Source organism: Aethalodelphis obliquidens, unplaced genomic scaffold, assembly GCF_003676395.1.
Source record: "Aethalodelphis obliquidens isolate GAN/ISIS:26980383/991018 unplaced genomic scaffold, ASM367639v1 scaffold22, whole genome shotgun sequence".
Taxonomy (NCBI): Eukaryota; Metazoa; Chordata; class Mammalia; order Artiodactyla; family Delphinidae; genus Aethalodelphis; species Aethalodelphis obliquidens.
The window spans coordinates 10,011,564-10,034,748 of NW_020837966.1; the positions used below are offsets into that span (position 1 = coordinate 10,011,564).

General features: G+C 39.7%; 1 protein-coding gene across 3 annotated transcripts in view; it reads left to right on the forward strand.

Annotated features, from left to right (window-relative positions):
- PTPRG (protein tyrosine phosphatase receptor type G) overlaps positions 1-23,185 on the forward strand; it is a 739,476-nt gene that overhangs the window by 173,839 nt on the left and 542,452 nt on the right. For all 3 annotated transcript variants that reach the window (XM_027121285.1, XM_027121284.1, XM_027121286.1), the window contains exon 2: positions 2,672-2,776. In XM_027121285.1, coding sequence (XP_026977086.1) covers positions 2,672-2,776 — 105 coding nt within the window. The remainder of the gene's footprint in view (positions 1-2,671; positions 2,777-23,185) is intronic.

Here is a 23,185-nt window from a genome sequence, read left to right on the forward strand (position 1 = left end):
TAAAGATTTATTATTTATTTATTTAATTTATTTTGGATCCTGTCAGGTCTTAGCTGCGGCACCTGCACAGGATCTTTGTTGCGGCATGCAGGATCTTTCCTTGCTGTGCGTGGGCTTCTCTCTCATTGTAGCATAAGGGTTTTCTCGCTCTAGTTGAGGCACGCAAGCTCAGTAGTTGTGGCGCAAGGGCTCAGTTGCCCTGTGGCACGTGGGATCCTAGTCCCACGACCAGCAATCGAACCCGCGTTCCCTGCGTTGTAAGGCGGATTCTTTACCACTAGACAACCACGGAAGTCCTGCTTGGTTCCATTTTTGAGCGCCTCTACTGATCCCCTGCTTGACCCTCAACCATCCTCTTGAAGCTTCCGGCTCATGTCATAACACCTTCAGCAAGAGAGAGAAGAATCTCTCTGATTGGCTGGTGTCTCCATTCCCAAACATATGTATCACTGGGGCTAAACATAACAGCCTCATAAGATTGGTATAAGGACAACACCAGCTACTATGAGCAAAGCACCTTATTCAGCTCTGGGTGTGTAGTGCTTTTTAAATGCCTGATAACATAGTGGAAATTTGTTGCCAAGTTTCTGTTTTGGTAATCATCACACCCCACTCCACTTGCTGGGTCACGAGTCATGGATTGGACAACCACGTCATGTTGCCCCCATCCTTGCCAGGTCCAAGGGTGGGCCTTCTTTGACTTAAGCCAAGTGAATCACTGTAAACTGTGTCCCTGGCCCCAGTCGTATGTGTGGGAATGGGAACACGGTTTTTTTTACTCAGTCTTGATACAAGGAGGAAGGATTATTTGTGAGTGATTATTCAGAGCGAATTAGCTCTAAGAAGCATAGAAGACAGGTACATAAGATGTTTCCCGTATGCATAGAAAATGAATCAGTCGAACAATTAGGAAACTTTTTAGTGGGTGTGTGGTTGAGCCTCAGTTTCCTTGGCTGTAAAATGGAGTTAAAAATACCAGCCTCATAGGATCATTATGAAGGTAACACAAGTTACTGTGAACAGACAAGGAAGCCGAGCAATTGTTTATTTAGTATGCTTTAGTGGAGGAAAAAATAGATGAGGAGACTAGGAGATGGGAAATCTTATTTTTGATCTGTAGAAGCTTAGAATGGTCAACTTCCTGAAGCTCTGAATGGCTCATCTGCAAGAGTATAGGATGAATTGGACCATCTGTATCTAAACCTTCATCTTACTTTAAAAATGGTTAGTAACTTAGGTTTTGACTTTGTCATTCAGGACCCAAGAGCGTGCATAGATGACACCAGGTTTACTTTGGTAATGTGTGTTTGGATTTTACAAGATTCCCATTTCCCTCCAAAGGGCTCATCTCTGTGGAGTAGCTCTGTTCAAGCGTTGTTTCTTTTAAAGCCAGTCTTTGCAATTAACGTGCAAGCATAAAGCACTTTACATGTTTCCTAATTTTTCTTCATGACCCATCACGTTGTCAACAAAGCTAATGCCATCATGGTGAGATGATTGTTATCATCACTACTCTGACTAATTTGGAATAATGTATTGTGCTTTCCTGGTACCATCTTAGTCTTAAACTGAATATGAATATACAGTTCCTCTAACCATTTTTCTTGCTTTTCAAAGGCACACTTGATTTTGTTTGGGTGCATTTAAATATTAACATAGACAGCTGGGATGTATTGTTTGAAGTGCAGTTCCAATTCATCTTGGATTCTGGGCACCTGTGATACTTGTCTTCTTACACATCAGTGCATTCAGGTGTGGGCTCACCACAAAAGAAATTTGCATCCATGAAGTAGCTGGGAGCGGAGGGCTTTGAACACTGTAGCAGGCAGATGGAAGCTCTCCATATTGGGGTAGGAGATTGGATTCATTCTGCGTTTTCAAAGAAACACATCATTAAGCAGTATTTCTTTTCTGAATATTGCTGGCCTTGGAGGGTTTCAAGCTTCATATCTTCAGATATAACAGGTGACTATCTGGGGTCCAAAGTATGTGGAGGACTGGTTCACACCATGGGGTGTCTTCCAGGCCTCAGACTGTGCTGTGTTTGGATGGCAGAGGCCTGAGATTTGTGGCAGGCGTGCTTGTATTCGGTTCCTTGATCTGCATACTTAGCTGTGTGACCTGGGACTGGTTACTTAGTGTCTCTGAGCCTTCATTCCTCCATCTGTAAAAGAGCTGGAATGACCCCTTGCCCGATGAAGATCAAATAAGGCTAGAGGCCCTGTGCACCTAGGACATAGGCTTATGCATATAGTTGGAACCAGAACCGTGGGTTCTAGGCCTACAGTTGTATGACCTTGGGCAAGCCTAAGTTACTCAACTATTCTAAGCTTCAGTTTGCTTATCTGAATGGACCCATTATTGAGACATTGTATCTACTGCCTGGTGGTTCATTGGGAATTATATAAGATAATGTATGTAAAGTGTTTAGTGCATCTTGAGTTCATGGCACAGAGAGAAGGCTCATTGTAAGCTATTATCAGCATTAATAATAATCCTGGTAATCTCTCTAGGTTCTCCTGTAGCTGTTTTTCTGTAAAATCAGGAGGTTCTGTTCAGTTACCCCCAAGGTCTGTGCTGCTAGGCCGTCACTGGGCTGTGTGCATTTGACACCCCTCCTGTGTCCAGCGGGGTGATGATTTTGACTCACTGCGGCTCTCCTGTCTTGCAGCGTTGACAGAAGGCTACATGGGGGCCCTGCACGAGAACAGACAGGGCAGCTCGGCGCAGATCCGCAGGCGCAAGGCTTCCGGCGACCCGTACTGGGCCTACTCGGGTGAGTTGACTGGTTCCCACCGCGATCATACAGGCCAGTTCACATCCCATTAAATTCACTCGAAAGCACACTTTTAATCACTTTCACGCCTGATTTCTGTTTGTTCAAACCTTTTGTAGTTCACTAAAAGTTGAAATATTCAAGACTGTTTTTCCTCAAGGTGATAAGTACCTTAATTTATCTCTCCCACCTGTTTTCTCAACCTGCTGTTTTCCCCTCAAATTGCATTTAATTTCTGAACTTTACTTGTTAATGAGTTATTGTACCAAACTTGTAATTTTCCGAAAGACGCGGCCTTTTCTTGTCTCGTCCCAGTGGCTGTGATTTCAGAGAGCAGAAAATATAAGCCTAGTCTTCAGCTGCTAAATATTACAGCGCGTCACATATCAAAATGACCTATTATGCTTTAATCTAAGAAACGCAACTTTATTTTCAAATCAAATCTTGTTAGTTGAATGTATTTCAGCCCTCTACGGTATTTCTGTAGTTCGTTTCATTTTTTTTTTTTTTTTTTCACATTTCGCCTTTGAGCCAGTGAAGAGAGAGAGCATTGTTAAAACTATCTTGAATGCTACATTGGAAATAATTTTCTTACATCTGAAGGGGCAAAAAAAAAAAAAAAAAAAAAAAAAAAGAAGATGATCTGCAAGAATATACAGGCCTTCCTGGCTTATGCTTCTAACAACTATCAAAAATAAGATAGGTGGATTGTTATTTCTAAAAGAGATTTTGGTGCACAAAAATACATGGAAAATGTAGTGCAGCTAATTAAGGAGGAATGCTTGAGGAAGACAGACCACTTTGGAAATCACTCTAGCACTGAATAATTCAAATTTTTGTATGAAAGTGCTTGGAGGCATGGAGTATTAGTCTTAATAATACATCTGTGCATTATGCAATGTTACATACAGAACTGAAAGGTATTATTTTCATAATGATAACTCTGGTTTTAAACCCTGAGTTTCCACCTGCAAATCCTGTTAAATTCATGTCAGTGTAAAATTTATAGGCCTGATCTTTAATTACACCTTATCTATTGACTTTTTGCATCCTTTTGTCTACTGATAAATCTCCTGCCCCTACAGGGAGAATAGTCTATCTGTTTTGTTTTGCAAGGAACAGATAGTGATTCTGAAGTCTTCCATCACACCCCGTTCCTTGTGATTAGAATGATCTAATTAGAGCCTTTTTGTCACCATTTCTGATAAACGAAGGAAATTGGGAGATGAAGACCGAAATTACATATATATAGCTTCTTGCCAAGAAACCCAAAGAAAATTTATCGTTTTGTACTCTGTGGCTCTGATATCAGTTAGGAAGAGGGATAAAGTGCCCTGCTATTTACAGTTCATCAATTTCGAATAATAATGCTGTTGGGAAATTGGAAGTTATATCCCATCAGCATCTACTATTGCCAATGGCAGTGAAGGAATGAAGGGCCTAAAAATGTTCCCATTACTTAGTTAAGAATGGACATAATTAGTGCAACCTTTGGGATGGAGCATTTGTTGATATTCTTAACTCTGGTGGACTTCATGAGTCTCCATTTTGTATTTCTGAAATGCATTGTGTCTGGATTTGGGAACTGTTTCTGTCAGTAGAAGGGCTACTAGTTCATCTTCAGCGGGTTGGCATGCTCTTCTATAAAGATCCCAGTAGTGAATATCTTGGGCTTTGCAGGACATATGGTCTCTGTTGCAGCTACTCAAGTCTGCCTTATAGTGCAAAAGCAGCCATAGGTAGATGGACGAGCTGTCTGTGTTCTGATAAAAATTGATTTATGAACAAGGAAATTTGAATTTATTATAATTTTCATGTGTCAGGAAATCTTATATTTTAGACTTTTTTTTCCCTCAACCATTTAAAAATAGAGAAACCATTCTTACTTTTCAGGTTGTACTAAAATTGGCGGCCGGTTGGATAGGGTCCACAGGCCATAGTTTGTCAACCTCTGTTTTAGTTGTTTTTTGTGTGTGTGTGGAATCAGGAGAAGACAGTCATTTGAAGAATCTCCCAGAAGGCTATATAGACTGGCTTGGAAGAACCAGTGGAGTAACTTGCTAGGTGTAATGGAAAAAATAAAAGTAAAAGGAGAAGAAAAGAATGAGAGAGGCATCAATTGATGGTTTATAGTCCTATCCTTTAAACATCTGCCTGAATATTCCATGGTATCAGTGGTTATTTTCAGCAAAGTGGTGAAATATTGGTTCTCATGTCAAGAACACTTGGGATCCTTTAGAGACACTCCTTAGCATTTGGCAAATAGATAAAGAAAGGGCAGGAAGGAGTAAGAGTTGTTGCCTGTCACCTTTGGTACTTCAGACAAGGGCCTTAAAACCACAGGGTACCAGATGTTGAACTATGAGCTGCAGGTATTACCTCTAGGTATAAATCTTGCTTGGATAGTTGGACTGCCAAAAGAAAGGTCATTATTTGCAGAGGCGAATGGTTTTAGATTTAGCGGAGGTGAAGCAGGCCACTTCTGAAAGATTGGTTTAATGGTCCAGATTTTAATCTCATGACTCTAATTCACAAGTTTGTCTTAGTTCCTCCTAAGATAAAGGCATTGGTGCTTTGCGGGGTATTATGCGTGAGAGTGTGAATTTTGAAGTCACATAGACTATGGTTCAAATCTAAGCCTTATCTCTTAATATCTTTATGATGTTGGCATTTAACTGCTTGAAGCCTCAGTCTCCCCATCTTTGAAATAGGAATAATTAATAGAACTTCCCTCATAGAGATGTTAATGGGAATGAAATGAGAGGATGTGTGTGAAAAATTTAACAAATCCCTGGTATAATGTACCTAATACTACTTCTTGCTGTTTTTGACCCTATTAGTACTTTTGCTACTGTTGATATTGTTGTTATTGGAATTCTCAGTTGGGTGCTATGATTGACAGTGGGTGATTCCCTAGGTAATGCTTCGAGCTAACTAGCTAAATTCTGTCAGCCGTAATTCACAAGAATTGTCCATCTGAGATGTGGGAATGAGGGTTAAGCAAAAACTATCCTTAAGTTCAGGGCTTGGCAGACTACAAACCAACACCTGTTTTTGTGAGTAAAGTTTTATTGGAACACAACCACGTTGGCACTTGTTGATGGCTACTTTCATGTTACGACTCATGTTAGAGTTGAGTAGTGGCCACATAGACCTTTGACCGGGAAGCCTAGAATATTACTATCTGGCCCTTTACAGAGAAGGTTTGCAACTCCTGATCACACTGATACAGCCTGGGTTATCGAGCAGATGGTAGCCTGACTCATAAACAAAACTCTTCAGAGATTTGTAACATGTCTCTGTTTTTTCTGGCCTTGCATTTCCCTTGAGCTGAAATATCCCCAGCAAATGTTCTAGGTAGCATCCGTAGTGATTCTGGTGGTCCCACTCTTGGAAAGTACTGGGAGGGACAAAGATGAGGGAGTGATGTGCTTCAGGAGGTGGAACGGGGAGAGAGGAGTGGGTGTTGGTGGTCCAGGGGCTCCTGGATTCTGGTGTCCTAATCATTAGGTTGCCTTTGGGTACAGGGTGGGTTTTGGTGAATGATGCTGGTCTGATTATCTGGTGGCATCCCACCTGGTCACTTGCGGAGAGTTGCATAAGTATTTGAGCTGTGGAGAACTTGTTTTAAAGATATTGTCATGATAGCATTTCATTGATATTAGTGTAACTTATCCCTTTAGGACTAGCCGGGTTATTTCAGTTTCACTGCATCACCTTGGATAATGTCTACATCCTATTTATATTTGAAATGCCAAACAACTTTACTTTCATAGGCTTATCAAATGACGCCATTGTGAACACCTACAGCTTTAGGATACAGTACTGTTTACTGAGGAGTCTGGAGACAGGTGTTTTAGTCCCATTGTGCTCATCTGAGGATAGGTTATCTCTCTGGTTCTTAGTTTTCTCTACTCTAAAAAGGAGTGCTCATAATATCTGAGTTCAACTTGAAAATATCACGCATAAGAGATATGAAGCAGAACATAAATGTAAGATTATTATTATTAACTGTTAATAATAGCAGTGTAATTTCAAGATTGCTTTATATCTTTGGATTTATTTGCCTTATACCAAGAATAGGGAAAAGGGGGGAAAGACCTTTGATGTGTTTCATGGAGAACTACACAGAAAAAAAATAAAAGCAATAGTTTTGAGAGTATCTCATTGGCCATATTACAACGGTTTCTCTTCTGTTAGTTTTCTTGACTAAGATACAGATATTTTTTCTGTGTTATGACACAGAGGTGATGACAGCCCATGAATTTTGGAGTTTGCCCAGAACTTCTGTAATTATTACACAAAATGTAACACATGCTAGGTAGGTCATTGTTGCCAGAAAGGGAAATGGGAAACAAATTTGGAGCAAGTTCAAGTGGAAATTTGAGGCTTTTTTTTTTTAATAGATCTTTATTGGAGTATAATTGCTTCACAGTACTGTGTCAGTTTCTGTTGTACAATAAATTGAATCAGCCATATGCATACATATGTTCCCATATCCCCTCCCTCTTGAGCCTCCCTCCCACCCTCCCTATCCCACCCCTCTAGGTTGTCACAAAGCACTGAGCTGATCTCCTTGTGCTATGCGGCTGCTTCCCACTAGCTAACTGTTTTACATTCGGTAGTGTGTACATGTGGATGGTACTCTCACTTCACCCCAGCTTCCCCCTCCCACCCCATGTCCTCAAGTCCATTCTCTATGTCTACATCTTTATTCCTGCCCTGAAACTAGGTTCATCAGTACCATTTTTTTTTCTTAGATCCCACATATGTGCGTTAGAATATGGTATTTGCTTTTGTCTTTCTGACTTGCTTCACTCTGTATGACAGACTCTAGGTCCATGCACCTCACTACCAATAACTCAGTTTCGTTTCTTTTTATGGCTGAGTAATATTCCATTGTATATATGTGCCACGTCTTCTTTATGCATTCATCTGTTGATGGACATTTAGGTTGGTTCCATGTCCTGGCTATTGTAAATAGTGCTGCAGTGAACATTGTGGTACATGTCTCTTTTTGAATTATCGTTTTCTCAGGGTATATGCCCAGTAGTGGGATTGCTGGGTCATATGATAGTTCTATTTTTAGTTTTTTAAGGAACCTCCATACTGTTTTCCACTGTGATTGTATCCGTTTACATTCCCACCAATAGTGCAATAGGGTTCCCTTTTCACCACACCCTTTCCAGCATTTATTGTTTCTAGAGTTTTTGATAATAGTCATTCTGACTGGAGTGAGGTGATACCTCACTGTAGTTTTGATTTGCATTTCTCTAAATGATTAGTGATGTTGAGCATCCTTTCATGTGTTTGTTGGCAATCTGTATATCTTTGGAGAAATGTCTGTTTAGGTCTTCTGCCCATTTCTGGATTGGGTTGTTTGTTTTTTTAATATTGAGCTGCATGAGCTACTTGTATATTTTGGAGATTAATCCTTTGTCCATTGATTCATTTGCAAATATTTTCTCCCATTCTGAGGGTTGTGTTTTCGTCTTGTTTATGGTTTCCTTTGCTGTGCAAAAGCTTTTAAGTCCCATTTGTTTATTTTTGTTTTTATTTCCATTACTCTAGGAGGTGGGTCAAAAAAGATCTTGCTGTGGTTTATGTCAAAGTGTGTTTTTCTTGTGTTTTCCTAGTCTAACAGTTTGATACTGTCTGGTCTTACATTTAGGTCTTTAATCCATTTTGAGTTTATTTTTGTGTATGGTGTTAGGTAGTGTTCCAATTTCATTCTTTTACATGTAGCTGTCCAGTTTTCCCAGCACCACTTATTGAAGAGGCTCTCCTTTCTCACTTGTACGTTCTTGCCTCCCTTGTCGTAAATTAGGTGCCCAAATGTGCGTGGGTTTACCTCTGGGCATTCTATCCTGTACCATTTGTCTATATTTCTGTTTATGTGCCAGTACCATACTGTCTTGATTACTGTAGCTTTGTAGTATAGTCTGAAGTCAGGGACCCTGATTCCTCCAGCTCCATTTTTCTTTCTCAAGATTGCTTTGGCTATTTGGCGTCTTTTGTGTTTCCATACGAATTGTAAAATGTTTTGTTCTAATTCTGTGAAGAATGCCAGTGGTAGTTTGATAGGGATTGCATTGAATCTGTAGATTGCTTTGGGTAGTATCGTCATTTTCACAATATTGATTCTTCCAATCCAAGAACATGGTATATTTCTCCATCTGTTTATGTCATCTTTGATTTCTTTCATCAGTGTTTTATAGTTTTCTTAGTACAAGTCTTTTGCGTCCTTAGGCAGGTTTATTCCTAGGTATTTTATTCTTTTTGTTGCGATGGTTTATGGGACTGTTTCCTTAACTTCTCTTTCTGATTTTTCGTTGTTGGTGTATAGGAATGCCAGAGACCTCTGTGCATTAATTTTGTATCCTGTGACCTTACCAAATTCATTGATTAGTTCTTGTGGCATTTTTAGGATTTTCTATGTATAGTATCACGTCATCAGCAAACACTGGCAGTTTTACTTTTTCTTTTCCAATTTGTATTCCTTTTATTTCTTTCTCTTCTCTGATTGCGGTGACTAGGACTTCCGAAACTGTGTTGAATAAGAGTGGCAAGAGTGGACACGTCCTTGTGTTGTTCCTGATCTTAGTGAAATGCTTTCAGTTTTTCACCATTGACTATGATGCTTGCTGTGGGTTTGTCATATATGGCCTTTTTGAGGCATTTTTATAAACCTGTTTTCTCTCCTCCCCCTCAAAGACTTGGGGAAAAACAGGTGGTGGTTTCTCCTCCCACCCCTTTTTAGCTTACCCTGTTTGGTTTTCTGCACTTTTAATAATGTATATCTCATGTTTTTCTTGTGTAGACAGATTCTGCACAAGAAGGGGGATATTTTTCACTGTTAGAGGACTTCAAAATTGAGATATGCCATGACCAAAGTTCTTTGCATGAAGTGTCTGCTGTTGCACTGGGTCAAGCAGGATTATTCTAAGAGGCATTCCTTTTGTGGCCAGGAAATTGTGGGAAGAGATCTCTAATGTCCTTTCTAATTGTCCTGGGGTTTGATGACTTGCTCAGCTGTAAAATGGAGATAAAAGGACATACCTTGGAGGATGGCTTTGAGGATTAGCAGTAATACGTGTAATCACCTGGTATGGCTCTTAATTATATGCCACTGCACTACACTATTCACACGAACATCATGTATTGTAACATGCTTGTGTGTGTGTGTGTGTGTGTGTGTGTGTGTGTAATTTCCCCAGCTAAATGTAGAGTTTTTGAGGACAAAGATTATAGCTTATAATTCCTTGTTTTTCCTGCTTTGTACCAGAATATCCCATTTTGTAGATATTTGGTGCATATTTTTTAAGTGGGTGAATAGATGGATGGATAAATGAATTCACGCCAGAGTCTGTGCTTGGGAACTCACTAAGGGGATCCTGCCATAAATCCAGATAAATCAGTGGGTGATTTACAAAAGGTTTCACCGTTGGATCCTTTTAAGTAAGGAGCTCCCCTGGTGAACTTAAGATATAATTAAATTCCACCAAGTGGGGAAAGTGGCAGGGGTGGGGGTGATGGTGGTGGGATGCATTGGGAGACTGGGATTGACATATATACACTAATATGTATAAAATGGATTACTAGTAAGAACCTGCTGCATAAAAAAATAAAATAATATTTCCATGCCTTTTTTTTTTTTTTTAAAGAAGATGTTGGGGGTAGGAGTTTATTTATTTTTGCTATGTGCGTCTTCATTTCTGTGCGAGGGCTTTCTCTAGTTGTGGCAAGCGGGGGCCACTCTTCATCGCGGTGCGTGGGCCTCTCACTGTTGCAGCCTCTCTTGTTGTGGAGCACAGGCTCCAGACGCGCAGGCTCAGTAGTTGTGGCTCACGGGCCTAGTTGCTCCACGGTCCATGCCTATTTTTAATAATGTCTATATAAGGTAAAGCAAAATACAGACGCCTGCCAAAGTCTGCTTTTGTCATTAGAAAAATGGAAGGCACTATAGAACCTTAATGTTAATATTGTCATATTATTTGCCCCTCTCCTAATGCCTCCTACGAAATCTCTTAAGGGAATCATTTCCCCAGAGACATTCCCTTTGCGATAGAGACCTTCTGGTCTGATGGGACCACACTTCTGAGATTCGTTTCTCCTAAGTCACAGTTCAAAGGTATCTCTACCCGACCCCACTGTCTTAACTTGTCAGTTTCCCCTTTAGTTTTTACAATTAATTTCTATCTTCTCTACAATTCCCTATTATTCTGTTTACAGTTTTTAAGTAGAAGTTATTTATTTCTTTGTTCAAGATACTTATTAATTGCTTACTGTGTGCCAGGTGTTGTGGTATAATGGGATGGGCCAGAGAAACTCCTCAGAATTGCTACTGCCAGGTACCACTAAAGATGGGCAGGTGTTTGCCGGGACATGCAATGGCCTGAAGACAATCAATGTCTTGGCCGTGACTGGGAAGCTGGAAGCAGCTCAGTAGGTCTGGAGCATGTGGTAGAGTAGAGCAAGTTAAGGGAAGAATGCAGAGTATTGGAGGTGGATCAGAAAGCGTCTTAACAGAATTCTACTAGTGACTTAGAACATCTTTTTTTTTTTTTTTTTTAGAACATCTTTTTAAGGGTGACAGGGAGTCATTTAAGGATATCATACTAGAAATGGACTAAGTTGCTTTTATGTTTGAGTCACAGCACGAGTTGTAGGGGTAAGGATTGGTCAGTAGGGGAAGAGGGCAGGGTGAGAAACTATGAGAAGCAATGAGGTTGTATCATCAGGATTTTGAGAGATGAAAGAGCCCATGGGAATTCATTATCATTAGTATATGGAAGAGAAAGCAAAATGAATTATCTGCGATGATCCCCAGGATGATTGAAGATGGCATTGCATTTAATTGAAAATGAGTAAATGAGGAATGGTGGGCTGGTTATAAAGATAAAAAATTTGGACTTGAACCTATTAAGACATGGCATAGTGTTTTGCTCATAGTTCTTACACCCTTAAAACTTTATGCTCCTTGGGCAGAACCTTTATCTGTAATTAATCTTTGTATCTCCCTGTTCCTACCTAAATGTTTTGGAACAGGAGGGCTTTCAAGGTAGGGAATACATTGTAGGACAAGCTGTTTCTTCCTATAGGTGTTCTTTTTTTTCTTTTACACTTGATCTGTGATTACAAGGATAGATTGGGTGAGAAAAAACACATATGGTCACACACTAATCAGGACTTTATGTATAAAAGAGAAACACGTGGTGCCGCATGCTTAAGGTACCTCGATCATTTTTCAATGCAAAGTTTGGCTTTTCTTTGCTCCACTGTTTGAATGAAATTACTCTAGCGTGTTAGAGAGGTGTTCTTTTTCTTTTTCTTTCTTTTTTAACCTTGTTCTAATCCTTGCTACTTGAGTTCTAAAGTTTCTTAGCATCTTCTCTCTGGAGATGGTTTCACAAGTATTTGTAAAGCTAATGGACGCTATTGTACGTTATAAGAGGACATCAGTAAATTCTTTAGGGTCCTTGTGACCCTTGGAAAAAGCATATTAGGAAGATGAAATATTGTTCACTGCTGGGTTGGTATCAAGTGCTATGTAACAGCGTTAACAGTTTAAATTGTTGCTATGATGAGGAGCTTAAAACAGGAGTAAATCGAAGGCTAAGTGTTTGGGTTTTAAATGGGCTCTGAAGGTAGTGGGTTGACGCAGCCTCTTTCAAGGGCCCTTGGGCAATATCTGTGAAAATGTTAAATATTGATAATCTTTGATCCAGCACTTCTGCTTCTAGGAATTTGTCTTTTAGAGATACTTGTACGTATCCCCGGTGTGGTGGTGTGCGTGTAACAGCTAACCATCAGTAGGGACTTGGGTAATTTTAGTACATTCTTATGAAATGGTTAGTAAACATCTACCAAAATGAAATAGGTTGAGCGACAAGATATATAAAAATAATTTGGGTAATAAGGTCCCATCAAGATATAGAACTGAGAAGTTTGGAGACCATAGGCAAAAGTTAATTGTGATTATCACTGAGAAATGAGGGACACTGCTTTTTTAAAATTTATATTTCTGTAATATTGTTAGTATCTTATAGAATTTTATCTAGAATATTTTAATTTCTTATACCAGTATATTCATAATATTTCCTAAAAGAATCCTTTTATTTTATAATAGATGGCTGAATTGTATCAAATTTAGGCAGTTGTCTTTGTAACAATTATAAGGGGAGAGAAAGAAGAAGAAAAAGAAGAAAAAAAAAAAAAACTACAAGGAAAGCCAGAAGGAAAGCAAAAGGCTTTTTGTCTCTTTAATTGGCTATATCTAAATGTTTTAGGTGAAACATTTTCACTGACATTTCAAATTTCATACTGATATGAATCATGCAGAAATTAATGAACTGATATTGACTCGGTTTGAAAATGAACAGCAAGATTTATTGAGCAAAGCAGTAAATATTGACCCAGACAGAGGTAAGGTCAATATTTGCTTTGATATAACATAAATCTTAATATTTAGAAATCTATAAACTTTGTGGGTCTTACAGAAGGCATACAGAGAGTTATCTATAAGTATATATTATTCGTATCTGTGATGGATCAAAGTCAGACATCTTTTTTCCTGGTCATAAATTTGAAAGGATGATAGTCTCTCCTTTAAAACTAGTTTCTTTAGGGCAGGGGTGGGGTGAGTGTGGGTTAGTGGAGGGACATGATTGATTTAAATGTTCAAAGGAAAAATATACCTAGCTTTATACGTGCCTAATAATTGGAGAGCAATGATTTGCTCTGTGACTTACTTAAAGGCTACTTAGCTTCATTTGTAACCAAACAAAATGTACTCATTTATTATATCTGATTTAGTTCATAAAACCCACTCTCTAACAATATAAAACAGAGGAACATTCTGTCATTCCCTTTGCATATTGTCAAGCTCACTTATGTGGAATTTTTTTGGCAAATAAAATATCATTCATATATATCATGCTGAGTAACATTTTATTGGCTTTTCCCTTTTTGTAATTATTAAGTTGAACTATACTCTTATTCCTTATCTTGTCTCTTCTCTTGGTTGGGTGAGCCTGGTTGCAATACAAAAGTAAGGGAAAACTTACTGGATTTCACTGGCTTCTGAACTTTTAGTATTGCCATTACGTGGCTGGAATAAGGGTCTAATGTGTGCTTAAACATAGAGTATTCTGTTTGTTTAAGTATAGTCGGGAACTCAGTTCACAGGATCAAGTGTAACTGAGCAAAAGTCTTAACTCATACATGGTCCTGTTGTGGTCAGTCCACCATGAGTATTAGTAGTCTGATAACCGTGTTAAGTGGTGATGTTGGCTTTCAAAGATTCGTTAAGTGATTCTGAAATTAACCTAGCCTCCACCTCTCAGCTGGTAATTTCCCGTGACCCTATTTGAGACCAACAGCATTAAGGATAGTGTATCTTCTTGGTTGTCTTTCTAGCTATTAAAATTTAACTGTACTCTGTTTCATTTATATTAAACCCCATTTTCTATCATGTAGTAAAGACCTTGTTTATGTTGAAAAACAAATCAGTGGTAGGTGTATAACGTAGAATCTTGCCTTCTCAACAAATGCTTTCTGATAACTTTAGGAATCCTTGCTTTTCATTAATAGTACTACAGTGTATAATAAATAATGTTTTCCCTGAGTGTAGTATTAAATGTGATTTTTTTCATGTGAAAAATGACTTTACTGTGGTATAAGAACTTGACTTTAGCATAATAAAGTCATTTCTTCTTGAGTTCTTTATCAAGGAGAAACTCACAATTTGGTGCTAATAGGTCTTTTAACACTTGTCTGTCACTTGCCAGCATCACTTTTTAAAAGAGACGGGTCTTGCCCAGAGCCTTCAGCTGGGAGAGTATTTTAGAATTTGATCCTGTGGCTTTCATTATTTCTTGGTACCCCTAATATATGACAGGCCATGCTAGTTTTCTGTTTTGGTGTGTTAAGTTTCCTATTAATTACATATTTAAGATTTTATAAAAAGTCAGTTTAAGAAAAAAATTTTAACTCAGCATTTGTACAGTTGGCATTCCAGTATGGCAAAATGAGTCTTCTTCTCTACCAGATATTATCACCATCGTGGAAGGCTTGAAAACCTCTTATACGCCATGCAATCAACCTGTATCTCTGATGTGAAAAAATCCAGAAGGGTGTATAGAGTTTCTTGAATTGGCTTAAAAATTATGGAAAATATTTAGTGTCCTAATTTAAAAAAGTATAGCTCGTTGTATGTCCTGGTTCTGGTACAGTCACATAGATTATTAAAAATCTTAAATACACACTGGCCCAGTCCCCCTGAATTTTCCCTTCATCGCTGCCTCAGCCACTCCTCCTGTTCTGGGACCTTTGGGATTGAACACCCGTCCTCCACCATCCATTGTCAGTGTTTATTGCCCCTCGTTTGTTAAATGTTTCACCTATCATCCCTGCTTATCATGATGGAGGGAATTTCAGAGAGTGAAAGTGTGGACTATGGGGTGTTTTAAGGTGTGCATTACGCTCTGCGGCCCGCTTACTGAATTTAGTTGACCTTGAGATCTTCTCTGAGTTTGGGAAGCCACTTGATCCAAATTTCCTGTTTATGTTAATCCACGTTCTCCCAGTTTGATGGCCATTGCCTGGGAGGAAAACAAGCTCCTTCTTGAAGCTGCATAAAAATTTGCTGCTCCCAAAGGTATCATTTAGTTGCTCTGCCCCAATTATGGTTGGCCTGTTTCCCTCCTGGAAGCAGTTTATCTCTGTCCCACCCTTCCCTCTAGTTCCGAGGGTTAGAATAGCGTTCTTCCTTTTAGCTGGGCTTGCATGTCATTAGTACATTTGGTATCGATTGGTTGTTGAAACTTTAGCAGGAAAATGAAATATGAGTCTCTAGTAACTAGGCTGTTTGACGAGTACCTTCAAAGATGAGAGAGAAGCCATTTGTGGTGTGTTTCTGCTCCTGGGGCCCACTGTGATAATGGGAGGTATTTTCTCCTCACTGTTGTGAAGTGCATAGTACACAATTTCCTCTTGGGAAGTGATTTTGACACTTTTTGAATGTCCTGTGGCTTTTATATTCTTACACCACGTCCTAATGAGCTATCTTTATAACATTCTTTTTGTGTAAAGATTGCCCTTTCTCTCACCATCCACTAGGGTGTGAAAAGGAAGTTTCAACACTTACGGCCAGTTGGACCGTGCACCTGCTGTACCAGCAAGAACTAGTCAAGATTAGCTTCTTTTGTCATGAGTATTCTTGGCTGGCAGTATTACCAGGATTTTTCTCCCGACTTCACACCGAGGTCACTTCCAGGTGCACGTTTGAGTATAAGGATTTGTTTTTGTATCAGTTTTCACGTTTTAGCCTCTGGGAAAGACCTTCGGACTCTCCTGTCTTATAATAATAATAATGAGGGCAATTTATATCTTACATAGCCCTCTACAGACAGGGCACTGCCAGGTAGCATCTTCGTACTCTGCCATCTTTTTTTAAAATTTTTATTATTATTATTTTTTTTACGGTGCACGGGCCTCTCACTGTTGTGGCCTCTCCCGTTGCGGAGCACAGGCTCCGGGCGCGCAGGCCCGGCGGCCATGGTGCACGGGCCAAGCCGCTCCGTGGCATGTGGGATCTTCCTGGACCGGGGCACGAACCCTTGTCCCCTGCATCGGCAGGCGGACTCGCAACCACTGCGCCACCAGGGAAGCCCTCTGCCATCTTTAAGGTATACTCTACGTTGTTTATACTTTACCATTCTTAGCTGGTAGGCTTTCTACTTAGAATCACTTTCCTCATGGCTTTAATACGACTTCAGCAGTTCCAGAGGTCAAATGCTGAGGTATAAAGTCCAGAGAAAGAAGAGAAAATATCTTTTCCTTCTGTTGTATTTAAGAGCAAGTAAAATGCTCCTCAAAGCACCCCACTCTTGGTCTATCAACGCTTTTACCTCATTGGTCAGAAATGAATCATGTGTTCAGGCTTCATCCAATCACTGGTGAGAGAAATAGGATTAGCATGATTGGCTTAGACCAATGAGAAAGTAGGCAGAAATAGCAGGGGGCATAGGCTGTTGGCTAAGTAGCCCTTAGTGCCTGCTACCCTTGCTGTCTTTTCCAGGTCTTAAAAGCTAAGCAACCTCATGGCACTTAATAAGGGAGGCAGTTACAGGAAAGACATTTCTTTACTTTTGATATGGGGTTTTGATTTCAGAAGCCTCACATGGTTGTAAATGAAATAATAAAGCTCCATGAATTTGGGGTCCTTTACAGTTTTCAGGGTTGTACTGCCCAGTTAATCCTGTCGCCATTGGTTACATGTGGCTATTTCCATTTAAAGTAATTAGAATCAAGTCAAAGTCACAAGAAAGAACGATCTGGCCCCAAATGTCAGTAGTGTCATCGACCCTGTGCTAGAGGCTTGCCAGAGTTCCTTGCTTTTGCGCAGTCTGTCGCCATGATGCTGTGAGAGTTCCACCTTTCTAATCAGTTAGGGATGTATTTCCTGGGCGGAGTGAGTATTCTATGGCGAGGTTGCATCTGGCTGTGTTGTGCAGGTTGGCCAAGGTATTACGGGCTCAAGTGAGTGGCATATGCTGTTCAGCCCTTTCTGGAGACTGGAGAGGAGAAACGGCAAGCTTGGCAGGTTGACCATTCCAGCAGGCTTTGCGTGAAATCATAAAGGGATGCATCACAACTCGGGTCGTGGTGAAAAGCCCTCTTCTCGTGTGCTGTGAAGACAATGAATGATCGCCAGGCTGCGGTAAAGAGGTGGTGAAGTTGCTGTTATTATTATTGTTTTATTTTTGAGGTCCCTGGTGACTACTCCACGTGTCAATCCTTTGACCCTAAGAGGCTGTTATGAAATAATATCTCTCTTAGAAATGCGTACCACGAAGGACCCTCCAGAAGAGCTGATCAAGCCCCTGCAGCACCATGAGAAAGTTTACAGCTACCCGATGTGAACCTTGACAAGTCACTCCAAAGGTGGGCAGGGCATAGCTCACTTTCTTAAGTGATCACTTTTAACAAAGGGAGTGGAAAGGAAAATAGACCTATGAATGGTGAATGACAGGTCATAATGATCCAGCTTTTTGTCAAGTGTCAGCCGCTTAATATTTGATACTAGTTATGTAAATGTTGTGAAAATGACCACAGATTCCTCCCAGAATGGATTCCTTACCTTCTGTGTGTGGCTTAAACAAAAAGTATCCTGTGGGGGAGGAGGATAAATGTGTGTATATGTATCTATACGTGTCATGGTACCCTTAACTTTCTACAGAGCAGATGGTTACTATCTACTTGCTCTGTCTCAAGCCCTCTTGTTCATGTTTAGATGTAAAGACAGATTCATGGGGTCACTGCCTCCAGGGAGGTCAAAGACTCTTTTCCTCTTTCTGTTTTGAAAATGAAATCTGTTATCAGTGATAGTGCCTTAGCAGGTTGAATATACCAAGATCGAATATATTTATCCTGATACTCCTATGGTAGGTCTACTGAGAGTTTGAAAAGGTGTAAGATCATTAATATGCCAGGTTGACCCAGAAATATATTTTCTTTAAATTGGAATGATAACATCTTACCCAAGTATTGACATATCCATTTAAATTGTGTTCAGACTTGCGTTATTCCAGCTCTTTCCATCTCTACAATTTGGAATTCAAATCCAGATGCCTATTTATGGTGAAGGTCATGTGAGAAGCACTTTTCTCCCCAAAGAAATGTTGGAATTATCGTAGCGTGTTTTTCCTATCCTGGATTCTTTCTCATGTCCAAGACTAATTCCGAATGACTTTCTTTGTCATTACTGTTGACAGGAGACTTTATTTTTGGAATATTCTTTTTCTTTTAAGTTTTCTCTCTTAGTCTAACATCTCTGATTGATACCATATTTTCCAGGTCTCCATCTATATATAAAAGGGGTAGATTTGGGATTTCAAATCTCTCTTATGGAAATATAGACTAAATTATAAAAAAGAAAGTATGTTCCTATCACAAATGTATGATTTAACGCCATTATTATATTAAAATGTTTTCCCAATTAAAAACGATTGTTCTAAAACAGCTGTTCATTGTTAAAATGTTACTTAAAATAGGAGGGTAGCCACACTCCATTTTTTAAGTAAGTATTTTTTTTGTAGTAAGAAAGGAACATCATGTTCTTTCACTCTATTTTCTTATGGCTTATTCAAATACATCATGATATCACTGTAGTAAATACTGTTTCGTAATTTCATCATGCAGACAACCCCAAAATGCATGGATTCTCAACTAAGTAGTTTGTCTAAAGGTTGCTCCAACTGACTGCTGCCCTTTGCAGAATATGTTGTATTGGCTCTTAAGAGCATTTAAAATATTTTTTATAGGAATTGCTTGGCATTTAGATGTTTTAAGTGATTTTAATAAATTAGGTACAGCTGTAATATAAAAGGTGGAAAATACACACTTTCAGGGTTGAAGGACACTTCAGTGGGTTGTAGAATGCTTAACATACAAGTTCAGATGAATATTTGCTATTTGATTTTTGGGCTCTCATTACAGAACATAATAGATTTATGCAGTGGGAAGACAGGAAATATAATAATTAGAAATACATTGATTTCAGATTTTCATCTGTAAAATCCTGGTCATAAAAACGGTTATTAGAATCCATGTTTATGGTCTTGAATTTGATTGAGAAGAGAGAGTTATTCATCAGAAAAGCCACCAGTCCCACCATTTACCGCACCGAATCATGAATTTATATCTCTGTAACTCGCAAGTGTGATGTATGTCTCTTTTTGGTAGGGACAGTTATTACAGGAATTAATTTTAGACATGGGGAGACTTTTATGGCCGTTTTAACTGTTACCTAAGATTTAAATAAGTTTACTGATTTCTTGGCGTTAGCCTCTGGGAGTAGAGTTTCGGTGAAGAAAAAGAGTATCATCAGTATGGAATTGTGTGAGTATCTCTTTGTTTACGTCTGAACTGAGTCTCATAGTAAGAAGTCTTGGCAGCGGGCTAAAGCGAAGGTGGTTGTTCGGAGAGTTATACGAGCCTGTGCCTGGAATACTAGTTCAGTAGGTGGGTAATAGGCTTTTTATGGCAGGAAAGTCCTGAGGACAAGGAAGATTGGGAGTTGCTGAGGCAAACATTAGTACTGCAGGTGTTTTTCCTGCAGAACTTATCAGAGCCTTTAATATTCCACTCTTACTAAAGAATTGTAGACTTCACCTTTGCTGTGCACTCATACACTCCATTAGGAAGGGAGGGGAAGTTAAAAGAGACAAAGGGTCATGGTGGGGTGGGGAGAGTGTGGGTAGGAGATTGGTTCTTGTGAGCTGGATCACTGCCTGTCATTATTATCTTGTAAAAGCTTTAAGAGGACTGTACTGGTGTTCTGGATTTGGTTGTAGGGAAATTTCAGTCGGAATGATGAGTTTCGCATGACTCAGACATCTACCGTGAAGTGAAATGCAGAGATATGCTTGATTAAAAGGAAAAGCCGTGCCAATGGACATCAGAAATATTTTCCTCTTTCTTCCTTACTTCATGGCAATGAAGCATTTGTGTATGAAAGAATTCCTTGGGGAATGAAATGCCGTTTAGTTTAATGTGATGAAAATATGTATTTGAGTCACCATAAAAGAAAAGTTACTAGGATTGACTACATTTAAATTTAAGGGCTTGTGTTTTGTATGATACCTTCCTTAAGAGGATGATGACGTGTGGGAGTGTGGGTGGTTTTCGTACAGGTTGAAATTGGGAATAATAGAATTGTCACGAGCAAGTGGTTAGATGACAGAACCCCCACCCACCCCCTGCCAAGATTTTAGTCAAGCCAGAATTCAGGTCATTGGGCCTCAACAGTGAGTATACCAGGAAAGATTAAGTTTGGAAATTAAGTTTTAAGAGTTAAGAGGGAAAGGGCTTCCCTGGTGGCGCAGTGGTTGGGAGTCCGCCTGCCAATGCAGGGGACATGGGTTCGTGCCCCGGTCTGGGAAGATCCCACGTGCTGCGGAGCAGCTGGGCCCGTGAGCCATGGCCACTGAGCCTGCGCGTCCGGAGCCTGTGCTCCGCAACGGGAGAGGCCACAACAGTGAGAGGTCCGCGTACCGCAAAAAACAAACAAACGAGTTAAGAGGGAAAGAAAGAACTGGGATCAGAGAGTGTGGAGAGAGAAAGAAAACTGGTGCCTTGCTGACTGTAAAGAGTAGCAGGTCCTCTAATCAGGGCAGGTGAGCGTATTTCCCTTCATTGCCACATGGCCCCTGGGAGGAGGCATGGCAGAATCGCTCTTGATTGAGAATTACTGCTACAGAGCACTTAAAGCATAATAATAATAGGTCATAACAGTATAGAATACTGCAGAATTCTTAGATGGTAAAGTTGGCCATGATGTTTGATCTGATAAGCTTATTTAGGTAATTGTAAAAAGTTCCTTCTTGCAAGTGGGCGATTGTTTGTTAAGTGTTTTTTTTTTTTTTTTAACATCTTTATTGGAGTATAATTGCTTTACAATGGTATGTTAGTTTCAGCTTCACAACAAAATGAATCAGTTATATATATACATATATTCCCATATCTCTTCCCGCTTGCGTCTCCCTCCCTCCCACCCTCCCTATCCCACCCCTCCAGGCGGTCACAAAGCACGGAGCTGATCTCCCTGTGCTATGCGGCTGCTTCCCACTAGCTATCTACCTTACGTTTGGTAGTGTTTGTTAAGTGTTTTTTTAACTACTTTTTTGTAACAATGTGGCATGGATTTTATTTCCCTTTGAGTTGTGCTATGTCAGCCCTGGGAAGCATGGATGAAGTTGGTTGTAGCTCACATTAGAGATGAAGAACAATAGTTAGATGCCTAATTAATGGCATATATGTTCACCCCTGATCTGTACAGTTTACTGTTCAGGGATGAATGATTAGGTGTGTTTTTAGACATTGTCTGCCTTTACCAGATTATAGCCATAGTGCTTCATCTCATGCTTGTTTATGTGAAGATTTAAAGATGTTGCCTGAATTAAATCAAAACAGCAGGCGGGGCTTCCCTGCTGGCACAGTGGCTGAGAGTCCGCCTGCCGATGTAGGGGACACGGGTTCGTGCCCCAGTCCGGGAAGATCCCACATGCCGCGGAGTGGCTGGGCCCGTGAGCCATGGCCACTGAGCCTTCGCGTCCGGAGCCTGTGCTCCGCGGCGGGAGAGGCCACAACAGTGAGAGGCCTGCGTACTGCAAAAAAAAAAAAAAAAACAAAACAGCAGGCAAGGTCATAATGTTAATTATCTGAATATGTTAGCCTGCAGCATACACGTACATATATTTTTTTTCTGTCTGGTTGTGGGACTAATTCTTTAAATGATTTTCTTAATTTTACATACATTTTTCCCCCTGCATTTAATCTTGTTCTATTCAGATCATCTCTAATTTCTGTGGATATGGCTTCATAAAGAATTTAAAACGAGCTGTGAATTGAGATCTTCTTTTTAAAAATGGAAATTGGGGGGTGGAATCAAGGTGGCGTACTAGGAGGACGTGGAATTTTAATTTCTTAAAAAATTTTCCTATTTATTTTTCCTAATCTTTTATTTTTCAAATTTTATTTTATTCTTTATACTTTCTTAGTGATCTGTCTTTTTGGTTTCCCCCCCCCCCCCTTTTTCTTTCCTTTTTCTGTCGTGGTTTTATTTTACCTTATTGTAGTTGTTTCAGTTACAGTTTTTTTTTTTTTCCTAATATATTTCTTACCTTTATAATTTTATTTTGTCTTTTATTCTTGGATATTGTACTGCTCCTTTTCTTTCTTTCTTTCTTTTCTTTTTTCTTTTCTTTTTTTTTTTACCATGCCATGAATCTTGTGGGATCTTGGTTCCCAGGCCGGAGGTCAGTCCTAAGCTTCTGCAGTGGGAGCTCTGAGTCCAGACGGCTGGACAAATAGAGAACCTCAGACCTCAGGGAATATCAGTTGGAGTGAGGCCTCCCGGAGGTCTTCATCTCAGCAGCAAGACCCAGCTCTATCCAACTGCCTGCAAACTCCAGTGCTGGACGTCTCAGGCCAAACAACCAGTAAGGCAGAAGTACAGCACCAGCAATCAAAAAAAAAAAAATAAATAAAAAGAAATGGAATGACAAAAAAAATTGTTACAGATGAAGAAGCAAGGTAAAAACTTATAAGACCAAATAAATGAAGATGAAAAAGGCAACCTCCATGAAAAACAATTCAGAGAAATGGTAGTAAAGATGATCCGAAATCTCGGAAACAGAATGGAGAAAATACGAGAAACGTTTAACAAGGATCTAGAAGAACTAAAGAGCAAACAAACAGTGATGAACAACACAGTTACTGAAATGAAAAATACTCTAGAAGGAGTCAATAACAGAATAACTGAGGCAGAAGAACGGATGACTGAGCTGGAAGATAAAATGGTGGAAATAACTGCCAGGGAGCAGAATAAAGAAAAAAGAATGAAGA